The sequence below is a fragment of the Chrysochloris asiatica genome, unplaced genomic scaffold (genome assembly GCF_000296735.1).
Source record: "Chrysochloris asiatica unplaced genomic scaffold, ChrAsi1.0 scaffold00012, whole genome shotgun sequence".
Lineage (NCBI taxonomy): Eukaryota > Metazoa > Chordata > Mammalia > Afrosoricida > Chrysochloridae > Chrysochloris > Chrysochloris asiatica.
This window is the reverse complement of record NW_006408530.1, coordinates 7190232-7206007: the sequence shown is the minus strand read 5'-3', so window position 1 is coordinate 7206007 and position 15776 is coordinate 7190232. Positions and strand designations below refer to the sequence as shown.

The 15776-nt window shown below is 38.8% G+C and overlaps 1 protein-coding gene across 4 annotated transcripts in view; it reads right to left on the bottom strand.

Moving 5' to 3' along the window:
- The window catches only part of CACNB4 (calcium channel, voltage-dependent, beta 4 subunit), a 416418-nt gene that overhangs the window by 23057 nt on the left and 377585 nt on the right, over nucleotides 1–15776 (bottom strand). For all 4 annotated transcript variants that reach the window (XM_006834541.1, XM_006834544.1, XM_006834542.1 and 1 more), the window contains 2 exons: nucleotides 8099–8250; nucleotides 5631–5726 (listed from right to left, as the gene is read on the bottom strand). In XM_006834541.1, the coding sequence (XP_006834604.1) occupies nucleotides 5631–5726; nucleotides 8099–8250 (248 nt within the window). The remainder of the gene's footprint in view (nucleotides 1–5630; nucleotides 5727–8098; nucleotides 8251–15776) is intronic.

The window sequence follows — 15776 nt, the reverse complement described above, 5'->3', positions numbered from 1 at the left end:
AAATGACTACAATCATACATTGACAAAGAACTTGCAAAGGTTCAAGCCGGATTCAGAAGAAGGCATGGAACGAGGCATATCATTGCTGATGTCCGATGGATCTTGGCTGAAAGCAGAGAATATCAGAAAGATGTTTACCTATGCTTTATTGACTACGCAAAGGCTTTGATTGCGTGGATCATGACAAGCTATGGACAACATTGCGAAGTATGAGTATTCCGGAACACTTAATTGTGCTCATGAGGAATCTGTACATGGACCAAGAAGCAGTTGTTCTAACAGGACATGGGAACACTGAATGGTTTAAAATAAAAAAAGTTGTGTGACAAGGTTGTATTCTTTCACCATACTTATTCAACCTGTATGCTGAGCAAATAATCTGATAAACTGGGTTATATGAAGAAAAATGTGGCATCAGGATTGGAGGAGGACTCATTAACAACCTGTGCTATGCAGATGATACAACCTTGCTTGCTGAAAGTGAAGAGGACTTAAAACATTTACTGATGAAGATCAAAGAGCACAGCCTTCAGTATGGATTACATTTTCAATGTCAAGAAAACAAAAATCCTCACCACTGGACCAATAAACAACATTCTTATCAATGGAGAAAAGACTGAAGTTGTCAAGAACTTCATCCTTCTTGGATCACCCATCAAAAGTCAGGAAGCAGCAGTCAAGAAATCAAAAGATGTATTGCATTAGGCAAATCTGCTGCACAAGACCTTTTTAAAGTGTTGAAGAGCAAAGACGTCAGCTTGAGGATTAAGGTGTGCCTGATCCAAGTCATCATATTTTCAATAATCTCATACACATGTGAAAGCTGAACAGTGAATAAGGAAGACCGTAGATGAATTAATGCTTTTGAGTTATGGTGTTGGAGGAGACTATCTGAAGGTGCCAAGGGCTGCCAAAAGAACCAATAAATCTGTTTTGGAAGAAGTGTAGCCAGATTGCTCCCTTGAGGCCAAGATGACCAAACTTCATCTCTCATACTTCGGACATATTGTCAGGAGGGACCAGTCACTACAGAAGGATATCATGTTTGGTAAGGTGGAGGGTCAGAGAAAAAGAGGAAGACCCCCAGCGAGCTGGATTGGCCAAGTGGCAGCATCAATGGACTCAAGCGTGGCAACAGTAGTGAGGTTGGCCCAGGATCAGTCAGTGTTTTATTCTGCTGTGCATAAATTCACTATGAATCAGAACAACTTGATGGTACCTAACAACAAAACAACAGAGATATGTTGGTAGAAAAGCCTAGAAGTCTGCTTCCAAATGGTCACAACCTTAAAAACCCTATGTAAAAAACAAACAAACAAATCCTATGTAGTTCTACTTCACTCATATGAGTCAGAGTTAACTTGACATCAACTCATTTAGGTTTTTAGTTTATGGACAGTTGACGGAAGCAGTGGCAATTCAGTAATGGAGATGATAGAATTCTTACCTTTCATGCATGAGATCTGGGTTTGATTCTCAGCCAATACACCTAAAGTACAGCCACCACCCACCTACTAAAAGAAGAATACACATTGCTCTGGAGTCCTGGTGTGATGCTGTCGGTTAATGTGCTAGACTGCAAAGTTGGTTTGAACTGCAAAGGTTGGTGGTTCAAACTCACCAGTCATTCTCGGAAACCCTATACAGGGTCGCTGTGGGTCAGAACCAACTCGACGGCACTTAACAACAACACCAGTGGTATTGAACAGGTTTCAATAGAGCTTCCAGATAAAGATGGATTAAGAAGGCCTGAGGGTCTCCTCCCACCACTCATCTGTTAGCTTGTCGTACTGTGGTAGGCTCATGTGTTGCTGTGATGCTGTAAACTATGCCATCATTATTTTATATACCAGCAGGGTCACCCATGATGGATAGGTTTCAGTTCAGCTTCCAGACTAAGACGGACTAGGAGAAGAAGAGAAAGACTTCTGCATATTTAGTCACTGAAAACCTTATGAATAGCAGTGGAACACTGTCAGAGAGCCCCAGAATATTGAATATTGAAACATAATGAATAGCACAAGAATATTGTCAGATATAAGTGGTGGAATATGAGCCTCTGAGATTGGAAGGTATTCAACATATGACTGGGGAAGAGCTGCTGCCTCAAAGTAGAGTTGACTGTGGTAACGTGAATGGAGTAAAGCATTTGGGACATTCATTTTCTGATAGGGCACAACTCAAAATGAGAAGAAATAGCTGTAAATTGCTATTAATAATCAGAACATGGAATGTACAGAGTATGAATCTAGGAAAATTAGAAGTTGTCAAAATGAAATGGGATGCATAAAGATCAATATTCTAGGCATTGTTGTTATTGTTAAGTGCTTCAAGTCAGTTTTGACTCATAGTGATCCTGTATGCGGTTTCTGAGGAGCAGATGGTGCACTTGACCCACCAACCTTGTGGTTCAAACCGACCTTGCAGTCCAGCGCATTAACCCACAGTGCCACACCAGGACACACTAGGCAGTAGTGAGTTGAAATGGACTGGTATTGGCCATTTTGAATCTGATAATCATATGGTTTACTACACCAGGAATGAAAAATTAAAGAGGAATGGTGACTCATTCACCATAAAAAATAACATTTTAAGATCTACCTTGAAGTATCAGGCTGTCTGTGATAGGCTAGTATCCATATGCCTACAATGAAGACTAGTTAATACCACCATTATACAAATGCATGTACCAACCACTAAAGACAGTGATGATGAAATTGAAGAATCCTAACAACTTCTTCAGGCTGAAATTGTTAACACATGCAATCAAGATGTATTAATAATTACTGGTGCTAGAGTGCAAAGGTTATAAACAAAGAGGATCAATCATCGGAAAATATGGCCTTGGTGATAGAAACAATGCTGAAGCTCACATGATAGCATTTTATAAGACCAGTGACTTATTCATTGTAAATACCTTTTTTAAACAACATAAAAGATGATCTTGCACATGGACCTCACCAGATGTAATACACAGAAATCAAATAGACTACATCTGTACAAAGAGACAGTAGAAAAGCTCCCTATCATTAGCCAAAACAAGGCCAGGGGCAGGCAGTGGAACAGATAATAAATTGCTCATGTGCAAGTTCAGGGTAAAGCTGAAGAATATAAATCCACAAGAGCCAAAATATGATCCTAAACATATTCCACCTGAATTTAGAGATCATTTCAAGAACAAATTTGATGAATTAGACAATAATGACCAAAGACCAGAAGAGTTGTGGGATGACATCAGGTATATCATACAGGAAGAAAGCAAAAGGTCATGAAGAAGTCAAGATAGAAGAAAAAGACCAAAGTGGAAGTCAGAAGAGACTCTGAAACTTGCTCCCCAGTGTAGAGATGCTAAAGCAAATGGAAGAAATGAGGAGGTAGAATAGCTAAACAGAAAATTTCAAAGAGCAACTTAAGAAGACAAAGCCGTATTATAATGAAATGTGCAAAGACCTGGAGTTAGAAAATCAAAAGGGAAGAACACACTTAGCATTTCTCAAGCTGGGGAAACTAAGAAAAAATTCAAGGCTCGACATGCAGTACTGAAGGATTTTATGGGCAAAATACTGAATGATTCAGGAAGCATCAAAAAAGATGGAAGAAATACTGAGCCACTGTACCAAAAGGAAATGGTTGATGCTCAACCATTTCAAGAGGTAGCATATGATCAAGAGCCAATCATATTAAAGGATGAAGTCCAAGGTGTACTGAAGGTATTGGCAAACAACAACTCTGGAAACTGATGGAATACAAATTATAATCTGTAAACAAGCTGATACAGCACTGGAAGCACTCACTTGTCTATGCCAAGAAATTGGAAGATAGTTAGTTGGCCAACTCATTGGAGTAGATCCACATTTGTATCCATTCCAAAGAGAGGTGACCTAATGGAATTTGGAAATCATCAGACAATGCCATTACTATCACATGCCCGTAAAATTTTGCTAAAGATAATTTTCAAATGACTGCAACAGTACACTGACAGTGAACTGCCAGTGGTTCAAATCATATTCAGATGAGGACTTAGAATGAGAGAATGCTGACATTAGATGGATTTTGGCTGAAAGCAGAGGATACCAGAAAGAGGTTTACTTGTGCCCTATTGACTATACAAAGGCTTTAGACTGTGTGGATCATGACAAGCTATGGATAACATTGAGAAGAATAACTATTCCAGAACACTTAATTGTGTTCATGTGGACCTGTACATTGACCAAGAGGCAGTTATTCAAACAGAAAAAGTGGACACTGAATGGTTTAAAATCAGGAAAGATGTGTGCCAGGGTTGTATTCTTTCACCATGATTATTCAATCTATATTTTGAAGAAATAATCTGAAAGGCTGGATTATGTGAAGAAAAATGTGCATAAGGAATGGAGTGTGTATGGTTGATCCAAGCAACTTCAATGATTTCTCCACTTTTCTTGATGTTATTTATTGGTTCAGTGGTAAGGATTTTTGTTTTCTTCATGCTGAAGTACAACCCATACTGAAGGCTGTTTCCTTTATCTTCATCAAGTATTTTAAGTCTTCATTTACAACAAGCGAGGTTGTGTCATCTGCATAGAAAAGGTTGTTAATGAGTCTTCCTCCAATCTGTATTCACCTTTCTCTTCATATAATCCAGCCTTTCAGATTAATTGTTCTGATGCCTAAACTGCTCTGTCACCCTAGGGAAATCACTTAACCTGTATGTTTTTAGCTTCCTCAACTGTAAAGTGGGTGGGGGTGGCTGGGTGGGGACCGGGGATGGGTGGGTGTGAGTGGGTGGGTATATTCTACTTTACTGAGCAACTGTGAAGATTACAGATAATCTATGTAAACCATCTACCACAGTGCATGGCACATAGTTAGTATTCAATAAATGAGCACATACTCTCTTATTGTCTGTCTATACATTCTTTCATTCACTCATCCAACAAATATTTATTGCATGGCAGCAGATACCAGCGCCCCACCCTCATGTGCGTGCTTTCTCACCCAGCATCTATTTTCTGGTTATGGCACTAAGAAAACTTACTATAATTTGGGTTTTCATACTATTCAAACCTGACCCTTTCATCTGCTATAGCCACAGAGCTCTTCTGTGGTTATTAAGTGCCATCAATTCACTCTGACTCCTAGCAACCCTGTATATGGTTTCCAAAGAGTGGCTGGTGGTGAACTTCCAACCCTGCAGATACCATTCCCATGCTTATGCTATAGTGCCACAACAGAACTCTTAACTCTAATAAATTCCAAACCTTCAACATTACTTTCTTTTATGCCTGCTATAAAAGTGAAAGGAAAGTAAAATTTCATTTTGTTCTTTTCTTTTCTTAAAAGTATCCTTATGACTTGATAAAGTGCTTTGTTAAGTGTTTGAGAGGTAATCAAGGTAATAGTAAGGAGAACAGGAGAGCAGACTCTTAGTTCATTTCTTATTACACCAGAGACAACACACAGTTCTGGATGCCTGGGTGCAACCCTACATAATAGCATCAACTTGTTCCAAGAGATACTTTAGCTTTAGGGCAATATTATCATCATCATTATTCTCCTAGAATACAAATGACACCACTTATATGAAGAAAAGAAAACCACTTTCTTCTAACTAGTCAAAAATGATTAGGACAAACAATGATTGGACTTACCGGGGGACATTGTGCAAGTTTATCAGCTGCCACCAGTTGAACATTTAAGTGTTTACTTTGGGACTTTCCTCTAGACTTAATCAACCGCTGCAAAACCTGGTGGAAATAGGAAATTAAGGTATTGTCAATGAGTTGAAAGAAAAAACAAATAAAACTAGACCTTTTAAATAGTCTGTTTCTGTGTATTAATAGAGGAAGGCCAATGTGAGGAATTATATATAAATTCTGTAATGACATCATTCACTTACACTAGCTTCCAGCTATAGTGGATTGGATATGTTCATTTTATTCTAGCTCTATCTGAGGTCTTGGGATCTGGAGTTCCCACCCCAAATTTTACACAGAGATTTCAGTGAGAAATCTGCAGAAGGGGAGGAACTGATTGATCTGCATCAGATCATCTTAATCCAAATTCAGTTGAATAATATTTTGATTTACTATCTCAATGTCAGATAAATAGCAGTTATTGATATACGAAGGGGCTTCCAAAAGCTTGTGGAGAAATGGAACGAAAGGTTCATGAAAATTTTCATAAACTTTTTGAAGTCCCCTCGTATTTAGTCCTTTCTGTCACTGATTATTACCAAAGTATTCCAGTTTAACTCTATGTGAATCAGCCTATTTTGTGATTGGAAATCTAGGCAAAACAGTTAAATTGTTACATGTAAGTCAGTGGTGTAGCTATTCATTTGAGCAGGGCTGTAACCATCATACACTCCCCTCTCCCTTGTTTTGCCTGAAACAAGTCCCTCCCACAAAACAGTGCTAGTTATAAAGCTCTATGATGCCTTTGCATATATACCCATGAGAGCCTCCCTTCCTGCACTTATAGATCCCATGGTGGTTGGGGCAGGGGACCAGAAGGGGTTGAAATCTATTCCACTGCAATGGTAGGATACTTGACTCGCTCATCAGCTCTGGGTCAGAAACCTGCAAGTGGCCAGGGAAATTTCAGTCAATTCTAATAGTTCCACAAAGGGCCTGATTTGGCCAAGATTCCCAAGATTAATGCCTGCAAATAGAAGGCTGAGATGTCAGAGGGTTGGGCATAGCTTCCTTAGCTATCCTCTATACATGAGAGGAGGCAGTTTTTCTGGTTAGGCCTTCAGTTGGTATTTAGTTACTAAAATGAACTGTAGAGGCATTGATAAGAGGCTGATTATTAGGGTAGCACCTTGCCAAGGGTATCTCTTTCACATTAACTTTTTACCACATCACTTTTTAAAAAAACAAACAATACCCAATTCAAAAGGGACAATTTGAGGCTGTCTCACTTTTAGCTTCATCTTCCCAGTGGCATGAGAATACCCAGCACTTAGTGTTTGATGTTGTTGTTAAATGCCATTGAGTTGGTTCCGACTCAGGCACTTAGTCTTAGAACAACGACATTCCTCAAAGGATCCAAATCTCCATACAAACACCAGCATTTGTAATATCACATGTTTACACAGTGATATTTTACCTTCTTTAGCCCTTGTTAAAAAGGTTAAAACTGTGGGATCCTAACCGCAAGCTCAGTGGTTCAAACTCCACAGGTAAAAGTTGAGGCCATCTGTTCCCATAGATGTAGCCTTGGAAACCCTAAGGAGTGGTTCTATTTCGTCCTTTAGGATCCCTATGAGTCAGAATTGACTCAAAGGGAGTAAGTTTGGGTTTGGGTGTTGGTTGGTTGGTTATGTGCTGTGTACCGACTCATAGTGACCCTTTATAGGGTTTGCAAGGCTGTAAATCTTTACGGGATCAGAAAGCCTCATCCTTCTCCCACGGAACAGCTGGTAGTTTTGAACTGCTGACCTTAAGGTTCACAGCCCGATTCGTAACCACTATGCTACCAGAGCTCCTTTGGGTTTCGGTATGTATGATAAATAAAGAGTCCTGGTGTCACAGTGGTTACAAGTGCTCAGATGCTAACCAAAAGGTTAACAGTTCAAATCCACTAGTCACTCCATAGGAGAAAGAGGGGGCAGTGTGCTCTGTAAAGGTATATGGCCTCTGAAACCCTCTGGGGCAGTTCTATAGTGCTATAGTGTTGCTGTGAGTCAGAATTGACTTGATGGCAGTGGATTGCTGTATGTGACATATTGAGTCACCTTACTTAAACTATGTACCCTGTCAACTGGGGAGACAACATACATGATAAAAGAATCAGTATTACCCAGGACATGTATCAAGACTGAATGCATAGTCTATGAATTTACACTGCCTACTTCCCCTCTACTTTCTTGAATTTCTGTTTCTATTATTCAATTGGAGAACTGTCTATTTCCCTACCACAGGCAGTGAATTTCCTTAAGGAATTGGTTATTCCTTGTTTGCTGTCTCAGAAAGCCTATATCTTATGCAAACCTAAGACTTTAATAATGTGCTCGTTAACTGGGTCTTAACAAGATCTTTTCCTTGCTTATCTAAAAAGCACAGCCCAAAGAGTATTTCAAAAGAAATGAGCTTCTAATCCTCAAGACAATTACCTTTGGAGAAGAGACTTTTACATGGACAATAATTGGTGCTAAGGAAGTCTTAATAAGTTGTGCTGGGTGATTGATGGTGTCAGCATCCAGAACAACCAGTTGCAGCGATCTTGCCAACTCAAAGATTCTTTCAATTTCACTCTGAACTTCAGCTGAAAGGAGTAACAGTGAATAACAGGATATGGTTGGTTAGCTGTTTTCTTTTTTAAAAAGTTAATTGTATTCAGCAAAGCAGGTTTCCATTGAACAGTTTCTACACATTGTTCTGTGACTTTGTGTAAACATTCTTATGATTTCTGTTCTTGTTGTTTACTCCCATTAACCTTGTCTCCCCACCTCCCCACCCCTGCCTCCTTCTCATTTTAGAGTAATTGTTGACCATTTGGTCTCATTCAGTTGTTTTTTTAAAAAGAGCACAGTACCCAAGTATGATGTTGTTGTTGTTAAGTGCCGTCGAGTTGGTTTCGACCCATAGCGACCCTGTACAGGGTTTCCGAGGGTGTAAATCTTTACGGAGTAGAAAGCCTGATCTTTCTCCCGCGGAGCAGCTGGTAGTTTCAAACCACTGACCTTAAGGTTCGCAGCCCGATTCGTAACCACTACGCTACCAGAGCTCCTGCCCAAGTATGATACTCATTACTTTATCAGTTAACCTGCTATTTAGCAAAAAGTTATTTTCAGGGAATAGTTTCAGTTCAAGGTTTAAATAATATCTCAGGGAAACAGTCCTCCAATCTCACTTTGCCTAGTAAGTTTGGGTTTTTTAAGAATATGAAGTTCTGCTCCACATTTTTCTCCCTTTCTATCAGGATCCATCTAATATGACCCTAACCAGAATGTTTGGCAGTAATAGCTGGGCACCATCTCTTTCCTCTGGTCTTACACTAAGGGAGGCCGTGGTGCTTAATTTTTATTTAGAGAACTTAGAGTTATGTTATCTACGTTGCAAAAATGAAACATTTTGAATTTTCATAGACTGTCCAACTTAAGATCTTATCTAAATATAGAGGTGGGTTGGGTTTACATATAACCAAACAGTTGTGAAAGAAATTGAGATGAATTCCCTGATGTGCTTCTTATAATCATCATGTTGTTGTTAAGTGCTGTTGACTAGGTTCCAACCAAGGAGCAGATGGTGGGTTTGAACCGCTGACCTTGTGGTTAGCAGTCCAGTTCATATCCTACAGTGTCACACCAGGACTCACCATAATATTAAGCAATTTACATAGCTATAATGGAGTCCTGCTATGATGCTGGAATGCTAACTGCAAAGTTGGTAGTTCAAACCCACCAGTTGCTCCTTAGAAAACTTATCAGAGTTCAGAACAAATTCAATGGCACTTAAAAACACCATAGCTATAATAATTCTATTATGTAGCTGTTAATTACTACTTTCTTCTAAAGAAATTTTAACTACAGAAGGTGAAACCACACATAAAAAAACAACTGACATACATGTTGTTGTTGTCAAGTTCTGATTCATAGCCACCCTGTTTAGGGTTTTCAAGGTGCAGTTGGTGGGTTTAACATTAAGTGCCATTGAATCAATTCCAACCCATAGCGACCCTGTATAGGGTTTCCAAGGAGCAGCTGGTGAGCTTGAACTGCAAACCTTGCAGTTCAAACAGCTTTGCAGTCTGGTGTATTAACCCACAGCACCACACCAGGACTACACTAGGACTTCTGAAATATATATATATATATATACATACAGAGCAGCAATACATGGAAAGCAAATTAAACTATTTCTATCAATCAGTAAGTTATCTATTAACATTTTGTGAGGATGTTTTATAAAAACACACAACTCATTTGTTTTGACTAACATCACCTTTTTGCACTGCTGGGTGATTCACCTACACTAAAACCAACATAATACCAAGTCCTACTGAATTTAAGCATTGGGGCCAGTGGACTTTTCTAAGTTCTAGTTATCTTTAAAGTATATGTATATAGAACCAAAATCTAAGACCAATTATATTAAAATGCTGTAGTGTATCTAGAAATAAATCTACCTTGCTGAGTGTAATAGCCAAGTGATCCAAATCTGAACATGAATCAGCACAAATAAAATCTAGTATTATCTAATGTCTGAAATGATCTACCTACTCTAAAACAATACAAGATTATCTACAAATATGCGCATATTATGTTTATAGACATATTGCTGTTAAATGCCCTCGAGTCAGTCCTGACTTATAGTGACCCTGTATAGGAGGGTTTGAACTGTCAACTTTGTAGTTAGCAGGTTAGCAGTCTTGTGCTCATCATACAAAACCACACCATATATATATTCCCTGTTTTATTGGGTCATTTCCAGGCTGTATTGAATAATTTTATTTTCAGAGACTGTCTTACTTATTATTTTACGCATTTTATATGTGGGTTATAGCTGTGACAAAGCAATGCTACAATTGGTTTCAAAGTACAGAGTAGACAAGCTATCTAATTGATTTTAAAGATGGCTTAGGGAGAAGAAGGTCATGTTCCAAATATCCTCGCTGAAAAGGGTTTCTGCCAGAATCTAAGGATGTTTTGTTTATCTGGTATAAATTCAATTTCATGCCAAGTAACAAAAAGACGATCCCTTCCAAGAAGTTAACTGTGGGTGGGAAACCATGAAAACTCAAGACAATCATGGAACTATTTTTTGGGGCATTAGTATATTTACTGTGGAATCACAGATGTCTAATACATCATCTATAGAAAGTATGAATTAAAAGAGTCACATAGCTACATTATTACATTATTCATTATCAATTGCCTGAAAGATTTAATGCTGCTTTGAATGGTGACTGGCATTCAAAATATCAATTTAAAATGTTTCATTTTATTTGCAAACTTATTTGCAAACTCCTCCTGAAGTAATAAATATGCTACATTTATTAGAATAATACAGTTTCTACCCTTTTGCTCACATGTCAGAAGCAGTCAAAAAAAGAGATTTACCTTAAGAGAAATTTGGAAAATGAAATCAAACTTTACTGTAGCAAGTTTCAGCCTCAGAATGTTGGGGTATACTTTCCATTTGCTATTTTCACTAGATTGCCAATAGTTAACGGCAGCTTCTGGCCAGGACCATACTGGAACACGTCTATATTGTTTTAAGTTTCAACCCTGAATTCAACATTTCCTGAAGCAGGCAAAAGGAAGGGAAGCAAACTGGATTGCTCAGTTACAAAGAACGCGTTTCCATGTAGATCAGAATCCTCTAAGGCAGTCTGAATCTCTACATAAATAATTCAGAAATACCTAGACCTTATTTACTTTACAACAGCACTGAGGTAAGGGTGATTTCTGATGGAAGAAGAGCAGGCATGTCTATTGATCAAGCACCATTAAACTCTTGGGCAGTGGGCAATCTGGCCCAAGCAGGGAAGGACTCAGTACTGTAAGCCAGTAGGCAACAGAGGGCCAAGCTAAATACTAAGATGGACCCAACTGTTGGGTAATTTGCACATATAATAACATATATATAATTTGCATAAAGAAGAGAATAACACATTCATTTACCTAGCTCATTTTCTTAAGAAAATAATTTAACCAACTCCTCCTGGCTGCCAAGCTAATTGTCAGAGAAGTTCCAGTGGAGACTTCATAATTGCAGTGCAATGAATTGTTTCATATGGTTCTTCTACTCATAGTCTTTGTAACTCCCACCAAACAATATATTTTTTGTTCTGCTAGGTCTGGGTTAAGAGAAGGTGTGAAAAGATGCTGATAGGGTGATATGATTCCATTGTGAGTGGTTTGCAGAGTTAATTGTGATGGCAAAAACTTGGAATTCTAAAATAGGTAGAAAATGAGCCATCTCAGAGATAGTAGAGGGTAATTTCACTGCCATCAAGAAAACTGAGCTAGGAGTGGAGCCCATCCTTTGGACCCTGAGATCCCGGAACATTGAACCTCCTTGACCCAGGGAGCTGTGACCCTCCTTGACCCAGGGAGTGTCACTGAACCTCCTTGACCCAGGGAGTGTCAGCAGAAAAGCAGCAGCAGAACCAAGAGTCACAGCATGAGATAGAGAGGTAGCTTCCAAGCTCACAGAGCAAGTAAAGTAGGGTGACTTTGGGCAGGAGGCTTGCTTGCAGAGTGAGGTTCCTGGAGGCACTTAATTGGGAGGGCAAGGTTTGCTGACCCATGGAACTACAGCTGAGTGCCTTCAGGTTGAGGCTTAAGGTGGAGTGGTATCTCCTGTGGGCATTTATCAGCAACATGAAATGAGCTCTGTAACATTGACCGGACACAGAGAGCCCTGCCTATGGGCATGGCTGTCCTGACAAGAAAACCTGTGCTCTGGATATTTGTGACCCTGACTTGTAATCTGTTAACTTCCTTAATAAACCCCATAACTGTGAGTACACTGTCTGAATTCTGTGTGGCCGCTGCAAAGAATTATGGAACACATCAGTGCAGTAGTGGGGGCTGTGGGAGAGATGGTTAGTAACTTCTTTTGTTTTTTGAATAATCCTATTCAGACAGATGGAACTGTGAGGACAGAGCCATGCTGAGGCAGGAGGGACCTCAAGGAACATTTCTGTAACTGGACTACAGTTGATTTGAGCCCACCTCACTCTAGTATCTCTGTAACCAGTGATCTTTCTTACATCCAAATTTGCTCATGTTTCTCTCATGCTTAAACTAGTTCAGTGGTTTCCTAGGAGGTAAAGCCACGTTTTTCCTAACTGAGTACATTGGAAGACTAATCCCATAAGATATCCTATTGGAATAAGTGTTTTCATGTTTTAAGTCAAGGGAAATAATGCATATGATAGACTCTCAGGATGACACAACTTTGTTTGCTAGAAGCAAGGAGGATTTATTCTTGCTGATGAAAATCAAAGATTATGGCCTTCAGTGTGGATTGCACCTCAATAAAAATAAAACAAAAATCCTTATAAATGAACCAATAAATAACACAGACTAAACAAAGAAAAGATTGAAGTTGTCAATGACTTCATTGTACTTGGTTTCACAATCAACAATCAGGGAAGCAGAAGTCAAGAAATCAAAAGATATATTGCATTAGACAACTCTGCTGCAAAAGGCTTCTTTAAAGTATTAAAGAGCAAAGGTGTCAGTATGAGGACTAAGGCCTGACTCAAGCCATAGTATTTTCAATCATTTCATATGCATATGAAAGTTGGATAATGAATAAGGAAAACTGTACAAGAATTGATGTATTTGAATTATGGTGCTGGTGAAGAATATTGAAAGTACTATGGATTCTAGAAGAACAACAAATCTGTCTTGGAAGAAGTATAATCAGAATGCCCCTTAGAAGCATGGATGGTAAGACTTCATCTCTGGTTCTTTGAACATGTTGTCGGAAAGGACCAGTCCCTGGAGAAGGACATTATGCTTAGTAAAGTGAAAGGTCAGTAAAAAAGTTGAAGACCCCCAATGAGATGGATTGACACAGTAGCAGCAACAATAGGCTCAAGTGTAACAATTGTAAAGATGATGTAGGACCTGTCAGTGGTTCCTTCTGTTGTGCTATGAGTCTGAACCAACTCGATGCTGCCTAACAACAACAAAGACTTTTAGAAGAATGAACAAAAACATCTTGGGAAAAATATAGTCAGAATGCTCCTTGGAAGTAAGGATGGCAAGATTTCGTCTCCATACTTTGGCTATGTCAATAGGAGAGACAAGTCCCTGGAGAAGAACATCATGCTTACCAAAGCAGAGGGTGAGGGAAAAAGAGGAAGAGCCTTAACAAGATGTATTGACACAGTGACTGCAACAATGAGTTCAACCACAGGAATGATCGTGAGGATGGCGCAGGGCTATGCAGTGTTTCATTCTGTTCCAAGTGCCATAGCTATGAATCAGAACCGACTTGATGGCACCTAACAATAACAGATTATTCTAGAATCTAAAATGCACATTATGGGTAAGACTTTAAACATTCCAAGAAGTCTTGCAGTAAAGAAATCTGTTATCAGTTCCAAATTTATTTAACCATGGAAAGCATTAGGAATATAACAACTATTAATGTCTTACAGAATTCTTATTTCATGAAATCTGTTTTGGAGATCTTCTTAGCAAGGCAAAGTAGAGTTCTAACAAACTGGCTCAATCTACTGTATCTGTCTCTTCTTGTGTCTCAAAAATCTTGCCCTATCCCCATTTTCTAAGCATGTTCTGCACAGAGCTACTTGTCTCTAAACCACATATGTTATTTTTGTATATTAATGCTTTATATATTCTTAAACAAACAAAACAAAACACTTTTTATTGCAAATTGGATGAAGGTTTACAGAGTAGATCAATTTTGCATTCAACAATTCACACACGTTTTGTTTCATTCCACTGATTCAATTCTTTAAATGTAACACCATTTATTTATCCCACTTTTTCCCTGTGTTTTCTGTTTCCATTCCTCCTCCTTTCCTAATCCTTCTAATTCTATCCTTGAGTAAGTTCTGCCCTTTTGATCTCAAATGGTTGATTATGTCCTTGTACATTTTTGTATACTTTGAAAAACCAGCTTAAGTATAGTTTTTGCAACATCTCAGATATCACTTATTTCTTACCTTCTTTCTTTGTACACAGTTCTTCAGTGATAATTCTGTCATCAGACAATGCTTTAATTATCTGTCACTTCTCTGTTTGCTCATGGATAATGAGTCCAGGTATAGCATTGTAGGATAATACTGGACTGCTAGCTACAAAGTTTGCAGTTAAAACCCACAAGCTGCTCCTTGGAAACCCTATACAGGGTTGCTATGAGTCAGAAATGACTCGACTGCACTTAACAACAAGTTAGTCTGACTTACTACCTAAGTCTAGTATAAAGCATAAGGAGCCCTGGTAGCATAGAGGACTATGAGCTGGGCTAACCGCAAAGTCAGCAGTTCAAATTCGAATCTACCAGCTATTCCGTGGGAGAAAGATGAGGCTTTCTGCTTCTGTAAAGATTTATAGCTTTGGAAAACCTACACAGGGTTGTTATGAGTTGGAACCAACTTGGTGGAACACAACCACTACCACCACCAGTATAATACATGGGATATAACAAGTGTTAAACATTTTGATGAAGAAATCTTCAAATGTGCATAAACAAAAAGACAAATGGGCATACATAATGCACATAGTGGTTATTATAATAGGTTATCATTAAATTAGTTCCAATAACTGTAGGTATATAACTTCAGTAACCAGTGAACTGTGATCTACATTGTTTACGTCTCACTATGTACATTAAACCCACATTACTTGCCATTCCCATCCCCCAAAGATTCTCCATCAGGTAACTAGATTATAAGAAATGACTTCAGTGAATACCCATGATCCCTTTGGCTGGTGTAGATTGCTGAATGAGTCAGGAAACGTCATTTAATAGGAGGATGACATGAGAACAGAGAACAGGTCAGAGAAATCTTCAGCCAAACTTGATGCCCTTGTCACTTGATATGTGATTCACCATCATCAACATTGCCATTGTCACTTTCTCAAGCTCAAAATACTATACTATGCTTTTAAGAATGTTTCCCTCTGTATGTGAAAGGTGCTAAATGAAGAACTGAAATTTCCCTCTTATAAGAAATGACAACAATCCGTTGACTCCTGTTGACCTGGAGATGAGAAAGAGAAGAGAAAGGGTTGATTGGTCCAAAGTGTGGTGAGACCTGATGACACTTGAGCCCATGGACAAGGACACAGCCAACAGAGG